We start from the raw sequence: 14464 nt of genomic DNA on the forward strand, positions 1-14464 counted from the left end.
AGGAAGTCTGTCTTCATTCAGTGCACAGTCAATCTGTGCAACTCCTTGTCAGAGGATGTGGTGAAGGCTAGAACTTTAACAGGGTTCAAAAACCAGCTAGATAGATTCATAGCAGTTAGGTCTATCAGTGGCTATTAGCCAGGTCCATCAATGGTCTTAGCCTTTGTTTCTCTGGAGGTGGGTGACAGGGGAGGGATCACGTGATGATTGCCTGTTGTGACCCTTCCCTCTGGGGCATCTGGTATTGGCCAATGTTGGCAGACAGGATACTGGGCTAGATCAGTGTTTCTTAAACTGTGTTCCTCAGCACACAGGTGTGCCGCGAGGCAGTTGGAGGTGTGCCATGGAGAGCAACAGAATTCAAAATGGCCACCCTTAAAGGGGCAGGTGACTTTTTTTTCTTTTGCTTAACAAAAAATCCTTGGTGTTCCCATAAAAAAAAATTACTGTTTGGTGTTCCTCGGTCTTAAAAACTTTTAAGAAACAGTGGATTAGATGGACCTTTGGTCTGACCATGTATGGCTGTTCATATGTTCTTATGTTCTTCTAGGCCCAGATGATCCTCCCACTGAAATCAATGAGATTTAGGCACCAATATAAATGGGACTTAGGCACCTAAATCCCTTTGGACATATGGACCTCAGTAACTTTCAAAAGTGCTGAGTACCAATAGCTTCAATTAAAGTCAATGGAAGCAATGCATGCTCAGCACTTTTGAAAATTAAGCTTTCGTTATTTAGGTTTTAAATATGAATATGGATTTAAGTGATTAGCATTTTTGGCCCACTTTCCTAAGATAAACAGCTTCCAGATAAAAAACAGAAAATATTATAATACTACTATATAAATCCAAAGAACATGCACACCTTGAATCCAGTTCTAGTGATCCCAGCTAAAAAAATAAAACAGATATTAGAATTGGAGAATGATAATGAAAGTGATTAGGGGTATGGAACAGCTTCCATACAAGGAGAGATTAAAGAAACTGGGTTCAGCTTAGCAAAGAGATGACTGAATGGGGATATCATCGAGGTGTATAAAATCATGACTGGTAGGGGGAAAGTGAATTAGGAAGTGTTATTTACCCCTTGGTATAACACAAGAACGGGGTTACCCAATAAATTTAGCAGGCAGCAGGTTTAAAACAAAATATAAGGAAGTACTTCACCATACAACACACAGTCAGTCTATGTAACGGGGGGGTATGTCTACACTACCCCGCTAGTTTGAACTAGCGGGGTAACGTAGGCATACCGCACTTGCAAATGAAGCCCGGGATTTGAATTTCCCGGGCTTCATTTGCATAAGCGGGGAACCGCCATTTTTAAAACCCCGCTGGTTCGAACCCCGTGCAGCGCGGCTACACGGGGCTCGAACTAGGTAGTTCGGACTAGGATTCCTATTCCGAACGAGGTGTACCGGTAGTTCGGAATAGGAATCCTAGTCTGAACTACCTAGTTCGAGCCCTGTGTAGCTGCGCTGCACGGGGTTCGAACCAGCGGGGTTTTAAAAATGGCGGCTCCCCGCTTAGGCAAATGAAGCCCGGGAAATTAAAATCCCGGGCTTCATTTGCAAGTGCGGTATGCCTACATTACCCCCCTAGTTCGAACTAGGAGGGTAGTGTAGACATACCTTTGTTGCTTAGGGATGTTGTGAAGGCCAAACATACTGAGAATCATAAAATAATTAGATTAGCTCTCAGAGAATAGGTCCGTCACTGACTGTTAGCCAGGATGGTCAAGGATGCAACCCTATACTCAGGTTTCTTGGAACCTCTAGTGGTCAGAAGCTGGAACTGGACAACAGAGGGTGGATCACTTGAAATTGTGCTGTTCTGTTTATTCTGTCTGAAGCATCTGGCACTGCCCACTGTCAGAGGCATGGTACAAGGCTACTCGGACCCTTGCTCTGACCCAGTATGGTGTTTTTTATGTGACAGTAAAGCCACCAGGAGGTGGTGCTATGGTTCAGAGCTAGAAAGGACTCTCTTCTGCCTCCCTTGTGAAAACAGTAGCTCAGAATTTAATGTTTGTCTCTGGCAGTGTTTGCATATTTGTCTTCATCTTGATCCTGCATTTATCCAGATTAGATGCCAAATAAAAGCACTGTTTGCACATTCATGTTTGCTGAAATGCACAGTGATCAAGCGAATATAAATAAAAAGTGGTCAGTAGGAGTATTCTGCAAAGATCAATCATTGATGACATTTTGGTACAAAAATGTTTCATCATCGAAGTAACATGATTCAGCAATCAGGAAATGCAAACAAGTTATGCAAGCACATTGCTGATCAGCCCAGAAAAATCATAAGTATTTACAGAGTGCAGGATTGGTTTTACACAGTGTATTGCACTCCCTACAAACTATCATTTATTGTACACTAGGGCTAATTGTGACCCTTGACTTTCTTTCAAAGCAGTAAACAATCTGGATGGGGTTAACTGCACTTGCTGCAAGTCCTGGCTGTGTAAACAAATGTCTTATCCATTTTAATAGAAGCACATTATTCTGAGAGCTGATTTTCAGTTAAAGCTGCAACAGCTGCTCTACAGGTCACTGGTACCAATAAAGCAATTTTCCAATGAGAAAACACTTCTCACCCAAGGGGACTCAAAGGTTTTAACCAGGCATTTCATAAACCAAGTTGAGCTTGGTAACTTACATAAGACTTTGTAATGAGAGCAATTTTAATTGCATTCTACATGAGTCCGCTTACCTTGGATTTGGTGCAGTATTTGCTTAACAGAGATGTGGTACTCCTTCTAAGAGATAGTATTCTGACTTTTAGTACTTTGTGGGCAACACAGACATTAGGCTATGACTTTGTGTTCAATTAACCTGAACCACAGTTGAACCCTGCCCTTTGAACTCACTAAACAGATAAATACATTAACTCACCTAGGGATCATTAATATTTTTCATCCTGACAAAAATTTAAGAACTGCACAATTAAGCCCAGATCAAATAGAGAATTAAAACAGAATGTCTCCTTATTTGTTATTCATGCAGTTAAAAGACCACAGAATTAGTGAGACTGATCTAGCAGATTAGTGCTGTAAGTGAAAGGGCCTTTCACACTCTGTAGTTACTGGAATTAGCAGTTAGTACAGGAATCATTGCTACATTCCTTGGATAATACTAGCTCCTGCATTTTCCTATTCTTATAACCCTATGGACACTGCCCAGGACCTATCTAACATCAAATCTACCTCCTATCCCCAAAATGCCACATGAAAACTCTTTGGAGGAGATCTCAGCGGGTGCAAATAGTTGCAAATTCTTTGATATCAATATATTTTATACGTAAATAGAACAGATCAAAATTCTGCCCTGGACATTACATTTGAAAAATCAACTGACATTAAAATACAAATAAAAACACTTGTATTAAGACTATCTTACAATTTGTAAGAGTATGTATACATGTGCTTTCCAACATGTAACTATACTAAAGACTCAATAAAAAATTAACACCTCTGGAGGAGAAATAATTGCACATTTTGGCAAATATTTTAGGGCTTGGCCCTGCATGTCCTTTCTCAGCCAAATCTCCCACTGACTTCAACAGTGACTTCAATGGGAGTTTTACTGGGACACAGTTTGTAGGTTGGGCCCTTAGTTTTCTAGTATTTAAAATCCCCTTATATTTTTCTACCTTGCTTTTGTTTGGATCTCAGGTTTGATGCTGTAAAGGCAATACTACCTTAAATAAGACCACTTAAAAGACTATTGCAAGCATGCTAAATCTATTATATGGGGGTCTTTAACTATGTGGTTTCCTTAAAGGGACTGATTGGATCAATCGGTTCAACACAAAAGATTTCCCTGGTCCTGCATAAAACAGTAAAGGGCTTCTCTTTTCACTCATTTAACTTTCCTCTCTGACAGATGCAAATCAATGGATCTGTGTTTACAACAGATCCTCTAACAGACTCAGAGAATTCCCGCTTAAACCAGGAATATTAGAAGTTTGCCAGTTGAGAGGGCCCCACTGGACACTGGGCAGAAGTCCCAGGGTCATATCAATTTGCATAAAATGGAACAGATTGAAGCTGCCTTCTTTTATCTTGAATATGGAAGTCTGATCTGCAGACAGAGAAACATTGAACCTACAGTCACCACGTGCCATGCTTACATTATTAATTATTGTTGTTGTTGTTTTGTTGTTGTATTGTTGCTGTTGTTATTTACAAATTGACTTTAGCTATTCACTTACTGGTATAATTAATTAATAACATAGGCACCTCTAACATTGCACGAAAGTACATTTATATCAGTAAAATTAAAAAAGGGTGGAAACACACAGTCACTAAACAAATGGCTTGCTCCTGCTCCCACTGAAATAAATGGAAGTTTTGCCAATGACTTCAGAACAGGGTCAGGGTCTGAGCATTCAAACCTATGTACTGGACCTGTCTCTAATCTTTTACTTGTTTTACACCAGTGTAAATCCATCGATTCAGTAGTGTTGATGCTACTGCACTAGGTAGAAGAGAGATTAGAATCAGGTCTAAAGAATGCAAACCAAAACTAACAGACTGAGGAAGCTACTGGGTAGCACAGTAGAACCAGCACTTTGGCCACTCCTTGAGTCTGCAGTCTTCAACAGGCAAGACTCCAATTACAAATGGCCATTTATTATTCATAAGACCTGATCCTGCATTGTTTATTCAGGAAAAATCCCATTTGCTTCAGTGGAACTTTTGGTTGAATAAGGATTGCAGGTTCCTTGTCAACATAGTATTAACAGAAATTAATCAATGTTGGGATGCCTACATTACAGACTGAGATGATGAGCACAATCTGAAAAAGAAAGGTAGAAACACAAAATGCACATTGCCTTCTCATTAAAAACAAATATAGTTATTTTGTCCTCTACAAGTTTGATTCTTTTCTCTTAAATGTTCCCTTTCCAGGTTCCATATGATTAGTACTTGTGACATGGTCAAAAGTAAATATAGATTATATACCTTTAAACTATTTTCTTTGTATATTAAATTACATGAGCTAAGGTCCAAGTGTGATTAAATTACTTTGGTGTGCTTATAACCAAAACGATGTCTGCCTGTTTTCATGAGAATAAATTCATCCTAAAATGATACAGAGCAGCCCTGCATGAATACGTCTTCCCTTTAATATGTCTTCCCTTTAAATATATTAGGCCTGATTCTGCAGGCCACGCAAAGAAAAACATCCTACTAAAAGGAATAGAAGTTTTATCTTGGTAAGATGTGGAGGTTTGCAGATTGGCCCTTTTGTGTGCAGTGTGGTCTATAAACTCTTCAAGCCATTTTTAGAGATTCTGACAACTATTATGAGAGATTCTGGCCTTTCCTTGGATTATTTTATCTCAAGCTTTGTCCTTTTAATACTTACATGACCTCATACTATAGAAAAACTTTGGAAAAATGTGTACACAGACGTGCACACATTGAGACAATGGAAATAATGTTCTTTTATCTTCAAAACATTTGATGAACAACTAATTTGTTAACACAGAGATGGGAGCCAAATCTTGGCCCCATTAAAATCAACTGTAAAATTAATGGGATTTGGCTCATAGATATCTATGTATAGTGTGCTTTCACTATTCCCCCTACTTCAACAAATCTGAGATCATGACTGGAATCTGTATGGCTTGAGCTTCTCTAAAGGCTAGGCAAACATTGCAGATAGTTTTATATCTAGGGGTTGCATGGCAAGCCATAAAGCTAGCAAGCAATTTTGATAATTCAAGTACAGAAATGTTTGGAGATGAGTACCCGACTTCTTCATAATCAATGAAAAAAATAAACAGTAGGTACATCCAGACAGCTAGACTTACCTGACAAGAAAGAATTCCTGAAAGATAACATGGATTAGCTACAGTTGAGAAGAACTGCCAGGAAAAAGGACAGCATGAGTTTTGCTTCTCTTATAGTAACCTGAGCAGCGTTTGGGTTATTTTATTCCTCCCATTCAAGGGGAAAGTCAGGGGAGACGGAAGAAGAAGGAAGAGCGAACACTGGGGCAATGGACTGCATAGTCACACGTGCTAGCTAGAAATCAATGCTCCAGAGAATGCTGTCAAATTACAAAGATCCTTCCCCGCTGTGAATCTTCGGGCCTCTTGACGCGGTTCTCCTCTCCCCAGTCACCGGGCAGGAACACATGTCACCCATGTGTTCTGGGATGAGATGTACGAGACTGGGGCACTCTTGGCTGCAAGGCAGGAACGAAAAGTCTGCCCTCTACCTACGCTCGGAACCGGTGGGCCTTCCCGCTCCTTTCCCGGGTTTACAAGGCACTAATGGCCAGCCAGGAAAGGCTTAGGCCACGGTTAGAGAAGGCGGATTGCTTGAGGGGAGGATAGGATTTATAAACAAGAATGAAATATATTCCGCAGACCCTTCACTGTTACCGCCTGTAGCTGGGCTTTAGGGTGGAGCCAGGAATGCACAATATAGGCCATGGGTACATTCCAGCCCCTCCGCACCCTCGGAGTTCTAGGATTACAGAGTATCCCGGACCCGTGGAAATGTCCCTTCGCTGCTCGAAAGCGCCAGGGGAGATTTGCCTTTCAAGCGCACAGCGAGCTACAGAGCCGGTGGCAATGCAGTATGAGACTTCACAGCTAAGCGGGAGGGGACACTCACGGCGCGGCTGGAAACCCAAAGCTAAGCGGATTTCCTCGCCCGTTCATGTCTCACCGGGCACTGTACCCGGGATAAGTCGGTGCTAAGCCGTTCCACTCGATCTACAATCTCCCAACAGATTTTACCTGTCCCCGAGTCCTGCTCAGACCGGCGAAAAACTACGGCTTTGCAAACTTATTGAGGGCAGAAAGCGACAAAAAAAGAAACGACAAACAAGTCCCTTGCGGAATTCCCTCAGTTCCAGAAGAAATCTACCTCCACGAGTTAAAAACCCCTGAAGAGCACCAGTTAGAAGGAGAACTGGGGGGAGTGGGTGTAGATTCGTTGTGGTTGAGTTATTATGTTTGCTTTTAGTTTGTTACATACGGGTTTTAAAATTAATATTTCTAATTTAAAAAACCAGGAAATTTTTTGGATGGCGACCTAAGTCTATTAAAAAACGAAACACCAAAACAAGCAAACAAAAGAAAACAAAACGAACCAACAAAAATCTACCATCCAGCTCATGTTTAGGCTTTATCTTAGTCTCGAACAAACTCAGATCCAATGTATAAATTGGGGTTTTTTCCCCCTCTGAACTGAAATATTTTGGGAGACGGAACTATAGAGCAAGAGTGCTGTGTTGTGCTTTATGTCAAATCATCCCGTAGCGCTGAAACTTTTGTGTGGATTCATCAAATCGTTACTTCCAAAATATTTAGCTGATGCTTTAAAAAACGGACACAAAGAGGTAGAGAAACAGAATGAAGGTCGATTATTTAGAGGAGTTTTAAATGTTATTGCTCAGAGAACAACTGTCTGCTCTGTAACTTATCCGTGTTGGGAGATTTAAAGACTCTCTGCATCGATCTCAGAGCAGAAGCCCCCTATGAGCTCATGTGACCAGTTGAGGTGGGGGTGCTGTATTTACCTGGACATCACAGTACACGGTCATTTACAGTATCAGTATGCAGAGTATTCAAGCAAGCTAGGGAAAGCAAAGACTGCGCATGCAACAGCGGCAACTTTCCAGATTTGGGGCCTGAGAGAAGGAATTGGGAAGGGGTGATGAAAGCCCCATTTCAATATATCCTCATTAGCCTTTTCAGCGCCTCTGCTCGGAGCTGGTTTCTTTCAGACTTCTCTTAGGAAGACAAGACAGGCGGCCAGGGGCATTTGTATTGGTTGGAGAGAAAAGCGCCCGCCCGCCGGCCTGGCCTTCTGTTGGGGTATTACCGCGCTAAAGCAAAGCACCGACTCGTATGGTCACCACTTAGCATGCAACAGAAGCGCAAGGACAGTGGTGACTAGTTTAGCGAAGAAGGCAGGGCCCGGACCGCAAAGAGCTAACCCTAACTCGACCCAGCCGTCTGCTTTCCCACTGGGCCGTAGGCGCGGCTCCCTCTGCAAAGCGAACGTGGCTGGCACCGTACGGAAGGGTGAATCGACATGTTGGCCATTATCTTTCACAATCCGTGTAGCCAACGTTTTGGTAAGGGGATAGAGAGGGATTGCGACACACACACGCGTCTTGTGCTGGGATAGGGAGGGTTTGTGACATGCGCGCGCCCACACACACACACAGACACAGACACCCACTCTTGTGCTGGGAAAGCCAGCGCCATCAGCTTTACTGGAAACAAGCCGGATCAGGTTCCAGATCAATGAAAACTGGGTCCACACGTTTATGTTACTGTTGCCAGCATTAATGCTCTTTTAATCTTCTAAACATTATCAGCATCGATCTCCCTACATATACACATTTGTTTGGGAAAGTGACATAACCACATGGCTGCAAAGCCTGGAATAAAAATAAATGTTGGAGGTTTCTCGCTTTATGGGATCCTGTTCCCCTGATTATTCCGCGTGTGGTATGCGGCCTCTCCTACCCACCCACCAATGCTCTTCGGGACCCAGCACTAATGCATATTAGAAAGGTGTTATTGATTCACAGGGGACTCGAAAAGACAAGGACAGTAGTGAGCGAGCTCTTCAATTATTAATTTGATTAGCCCATCAAGCAAAAGTATGGCTGTGTAATGTACAAATGTTAATACACGATTCTATAGGACGCAAGGTGCATATTGACTAAAGTGACTTGACACCGTCGGTACAAGATTATATTTTGCATTGGTTACAATGGAATATTGCAAGATTAGAGTATAACGTTTAGCTACACATACCAAGCTGTTTCCATATGTGCAGCTATATCTAACTGAGATGCTGAGTGTACCCGCGCGAACATATACACCTCCATAAATAATATATTCTCTCACTGAACGAGCTGCAGAGAAATGTACTTTCGCTGTTCAATGCAATTATAGGAATAGGTTAAAATATTAGGAAATCTGAATCACCATCATTAACGACTATTATGTTTGTCTCTTTGCATCTTTTATCCCCGTCAGCTGGAATGCACGCGGCATAAATGAACAGTGTTTAAAATATGCAAAGTTAGGGCCCAGTGCTTCCGTCACAGAAAGCAGCAGAAATCCCATTGACTTCCACGGGAACAGGATAAGGTTTGGGATGTGGATCTCGCCACATACACATGATAGCTCTTTCCTTTGGTGTCAATGGGAATCTGTGTAGAACAGTGCAGAAAAAAAGGAACATCAGTTACCAGGGATCTCGAGAAATAGCTGTCGGTGTGTATCCATCATGCTTTTGTTGTGGGACAGAGGATGAGCAACGATGGATGTTAATCGAAATGACAAGTTCCCAAATGAGCCAAAATTAGCGATTGCATATCATTTCAGGAAAAAATGCCTGGTATAGCTAGCTCCCCAACAGCTATCCCCACCCTTCCAACCAATGAAAACTGAAGCAGATGAGTGGATTTAGTTTTAATGTCTTCCCTGGTGGAGATAAGGCCACCAGCATATTCTTCTTCACCTCATTATTTTATGTAGATCTTCTCTGCCTTCACTAGTGATGTTTCCCTAATTGAAAATCGTTCAATTTAGTGCGTGTGTGCGTAAGTGATTGTATCACAAAGGTGAAAACCATTAACTCGTGATCTCTCTCGCTTCGAAGGCATCATAATTTGATTAGTAACATTAATGTACATCCCACTCATCAGAAAGCCTCGCTCCGAAGAGATCACTCACGGATTCCACTTTTCCTTTTTGAGGCCAAAGACCGTATCCTTCTACACAGCTGCAGACAAACGCAGACTCCTCAGCTAAATATATTCATATGGTTAAAAGGCCAAGGAATAAATACACAACCCCATCTCACCCTGGGTGTGTTAGAGAGGATACCATGAATTTTTAATAGCCTACAGAGTCAAGAACAAAATCACCTTCCCAGCCCTGTCCTCTTTCCTCCCTCCCCCAGCCACAGAGGCCATTGGAATCGACGGGAAAAAATAATCAACCCTACAGCCTGCTGTAAAAATTAATATACCAGGGTGGCTTTGGGCCGGTTTCTTTTCCCTAAAAAATCTCTAAGGCTCTCAGTGATGGATTTGGACCCGAAAGCCGAGAGGCCAGGTTTGTACCTGTTTAACCCCAAACAAAGTGAGGTTGGCATGTCCTGTTCTGGGGGGGGTGCAGAGATTCCTATCAATATTTCATGGAGAGATGGTTTCTGTTTTCACCACACCGGCCCTATAGCTACTATTTACCCAGATCCCCGCTATGGAATATTTTACAATAGGAGAGTGATCTATTGACCAAAAAAGTAGCCTACTACAAATACCCTTAACACTCTTGTTGTTACTCAAATCACACAATAAATGAGAAAACCTCACCTTACTTTTGATAATAGATACAATCCGAATATTTGTATGCTTCTATTTAAACGCCTCTCTGGAGCAATATATTGTATAAGCTTTTCGCCGTTGTTAGGACTTCAAGGGAATGATTATACCTTCTCCTGCAATTTTAGCAATTCTGACCCAACGATACCCCTAAATGAATAAGAAAAGAGCCCTAACTTCTGTTTTGTACATTGCACTTCGGGGAAAAAAAATCTTGATTCACACAAAGCTTGCAGTCCCCCACCAAAGAAACGCACTGCAAGAGTCCCGCTGGCCACTGAGATAGGCCAAAGAGATCTATTCTATTCACTCAGGACGTCTCACGCATGATTTGTCCCTCAGAGCGACTGAAAAAAGGAAGGGAGTAGAACTTGCATTTCACTATATAGTGTTTCCAAACTGCATTGTTAGAAAGTGTGCCAACTGCACGCGCGCGCACACAAACTAGAAACACACACACAACTAGAAACAAAGGATTTCAAATCTCACACCAGGTTAAGTTTCAATGGAACATTGTGAACAACAGCAAGCACGCTCACAACTACCCTACCGTCTGCGTTTCTTTCCACGAGGTAGAGCGTCATAATAAAATTAATATTAATCAATAATTATAATTAGCAAGAAATCATCGCAGAAGCGTGAGAAATAAATGAACTCGGGACTAGACACTGCCAGGAAAAACGACAACAACCCCCTCTGCGTACGAATGGAAGGTGGATTTTGAAGCAAAAAGTAATCTTTCCGAAAGGTTATTTACTCTCTGCTAATCAATAATACCAAACGATTAATTGCTACAGATTGGAATCAATCCAACCACAGGTGAACGAGGCAGTTGTCAGAGTAGAAATTCCTTCTAAAATGCATTTGTAAACATGCTGCTGTCACATTATGAAAATGAGACACACGCTGTTTTTGGAAAAGGGCTAGTATGTGTCAAAACAGGTTGCCAGTATCTTGCGTGTTATGTTAAAATGTGATGGGACAGAGAAGCAGAGTGTAATAAATGCACATATGTTAATTCTTGCCTACATGTCTTTCTTTCCAGCTGTAGAGCCAAAGCAATGCTGAAAGGACTGCAGATGTTCATCTATGCAAACACTTTCTCCTCACTATATGAAAAGAGATCACACGCTCCCCAGGAACACAGGTTTTTCCCAAGCTTTACAAGTCTATTGTTGAAGCATAAATACTCTATTGGTTTGCTCCTCCACTGCACACCATATCAAGGAAAGAAACATCTATTCATAAACCCATGTATACTTTTTCAGATAGTGATTTATTTTCAAACCATCTGTATTATTATCCCCCATCCTCCTCAAATAGCAACCTTAATGGACGATTTCTTGTAATCTTAGAACAATAGAGGGGTGTACTTCTCTTTGATTACAGCAGAGGGAGCACAATACAGCGTCACCTCACATTAGAACAATATACTAAATGTGATTGTTTTCTCTCTCGGCTTCAAATCTATTTCTGTGCTCTGTAGAAAATAAGTGCCCGTGTATGCAAAGAGGGTATTGCAGCCTTATACTTTGAGATGCATTAATCTACAGCTTAATTTCTCGGCACGTAATTTATCACACACTTAATGTATTGCTTCCTTTCACTGAGGAGCCTTTGAAATGATTCACACAACATCGTCAGTGCAAAGGAAATACACGTTTTATGGTTTGTCTGCTAAATGCGATGATGTGACCAGAAAAGAAAGATAATGGTGCTATGGGGGAAAAAACTAAACTGAAGCACCGAAAGCCTAGAGAACAGCTATTCTAAACTGCCTTCCACAAAATGCGCCATTCTTTATAACAGGTTTTCCAGGATCTGATGCTTTTTCCGCTCCTAAAACTGATACAATACGTCAGACATCACTTCGAGACTTCTCTTTGCGTCCAAGGAAGTTTTCTGAGAGAAATAAACAGAACAAATGACCTCTGTCCTATAAACAAGGATACTATGCACCTTCCATGCATCCTTTATTGTGTGGGTCAAACCTGAAGCGATTTTTGCTGGGTGCAATAAGGATTTTCCAACATGAAATGTCAAAAACTCGGCACTATTCTAGCCTCGATAATGGGTAAAGATTACAGAGCATCGAGAAACCAAATCCTCCAAACCATTGTCCTCTTAGCAGTGCCATCAGACAAGCCAGTCTAGTAGCACCCAGTAGCTAGAAATAGTCAAATTAAACATATATAAGGGGGCCAGAGTAATGTATTTATCATTAAGTTCCTTTAAAACAGAGTCGCTTCAACACAACCAAGCACTAAGCTATGCGGAAAGTCTGAACCTGCAGCACCACAATACAATTTTTCAGTGGCTCTTTTGGTGGAATACTTTGTCTATTTGCCTATGTACATAGGCCGTATTTTGGGTGCCGGAACTTACCTGCAAGTCTTAAGGCTGACATTCTCTGGAACTCGGGTTCCTGCAGCCATTTCCACATTCTCCTGAAAGTCTCCCTGCCAGATTTCAGTTTACTCCAAGGTTTAGGGTTCCTTAGAAGGTCTGAAAGGGTCCCCTGAGAACGGCACAGCACCCTCTGGGCAAAGATCGCCTGGGGGATGCTATAGCGCTTCAGCTCTGCGGTGATCCGTTGTGCCACTTCTTTGGTGTTGATTTCTTCTAACTGCCCGGAGTTGTTAACTTGAGATCCAGAGGAGGAGGGCGGCCTTTCCCGGCTGGAAGCCAACACGGGCCCGTGAGACTGAGCATGGCCAGGGTGTCCAGGATGGTGCATGCCGTTTAAGTGGGACATCATGGCCGCGGGAGGGGTCGCCAACCCCCGGGAGAGGTGCTGCTCACCCCTGGCCAGCATGGCAGTGTGGGCATCAAAGTTGGGGCTGAGCATCTTGTCGTGGCTGGGAGGCCCATAGTTGTGGAGGCTCTGTTGGGTGTTGTGGATGGACCCCAATCCGTTGCCCAGGGGGGTACCAGCCAAGGGAGACAGGCTCTGCCCCATGCCGGACATCTCCTTGTAGGGGCTGTAGAGGTTGTTCATGGCCGGTAGTCCCCTCTCGTCCCTCATGAGGGTGAAGCTCCCGCTGACATTGCCGGAGAGGCGCTGGTGGTGGTGGTGGTGATGGTGGTGGTGGGCATGGGGGTGGTGGTGCGGGTGGTGGAACTTGTCGGAGACGGTGGAGATGGGCGGCAGGGGCTGGAGTGGAGTCAGAGTAGTGTAGGTGCTGCTCATGCCCATGCCCGGGGGCGAGGAGTCACAGGGCATGCTCATGGCATGATGGAGAGGGATGGACAGCTCCGGGCGGTAATCCCCTGCCCCGTCTAGCAGGGAAGCCATGCTGGACACCATGGCCGAGCGAGAAGAGGCAGCGGCTAAGTCCTGGTGCGAAGGAGGAGGGTGGACCCGTAGCGATCCGGCGCTGCGGCTGGGGTGGTGCGGGCTGGGGCTGCCCAGCAGGTCCTGCTCATGGCTGGCTGCCCCATGCAAAGTGCCCAGGCTGTCCATTGTCATCTCCGGGTTCATGGCGCAGGCATCCAGCTCTTTGGTGAGGCATCGATAGGCGGTGTAGGCAGTCTTCATTCAGTCCATGGGGGGCTGGGCTGGCGGGGCTGGCAGGATGCTCGTGGTTGGGGGGGGGGGGTAATATAAGGCCTCTCAGTTGTGTGTGTGCGTGTGTGTGTGCGTGCGCGGGAGGGGAGGGTGTGTGTGTGTGTGTGTGTGTAGGGGGGGGATCACCAGTCTCTCTCTCAGCCGGGCCAGCGCCGTTCCCTCGCCATGTCCTAGCCCTTTCCTCCTCTTACGTCTTCTGTTTAGGTAGCTGGAGCTGTCCAGAGTGGGTTTGCTGCTCGCACACCCTAACTTCGCCCAGATGGGCGGGGCTTGGGCCGGGACTGACAGGCCGCCCAGCCAGAACCCAGCGCGGGACTGCGAAGCCCTGGCCGAGTCGGGGAGAGCTCTCCAATGGGAAAGGGAAAGGGTGGGACTGGAGGCTTCAAGTTTGGCTGAGATGTCAGAGCTCCCGCCTCTCTTCTCTCTCCCCCCCCCCCCCGCCCCCAACGGAATCAAACGTCAAGGAGAGCGAGCGGGTTTAAAGATGCAGCGTCCCCCTAGCGCGGGGCCAAGGCAGGA

The 14464-nt window shown here is 44.0% G+C and overlaps 1 protein-coding gene across 2 annotated transcripts in view; it reads right to left on the reverse strand.

Moving 5' to 3' along the window:
• ONECUT2 (one cut homeobox 2) overlaps positions 1-14227 on the reverse strand; it is a 66682-nt gene extending 52455 nt beyond the window's left edge. Inside the window, exon 1 of one of the 2 annotated variants that reach the window (XM_075932627.2) lies at positions 12763-14227. In XM_075932627.2, coding sequence (XP_075788742.1) covers positions 12763-13915 — 1153 coding nt within the window. In that variant the 5' untranslated portion in view covers positions 13916-14227. The remainder of the gene's footprint in view (positions 1-12762) is intronic. The other variant, XM_006116570.5, reaches the window with a different exon arrangement.
• Positions 14228-14464: the final 237 nt, after the last annotated feature.

The sequence above is a fragment of the Pelodiscus sinensis genome, chromosome 6 (assembly GCF_052426305.1).
Source record: "Pelodiscus sinensis isolate ZL-2025 chromosome 6, ASM5242630v1, whole genome shotgun sequence".
NCBI lineage: Eukaryota > Metazoa > Chordata > Testudines > Trionychidae > Pelodiscus > Pelodiscus sinensis.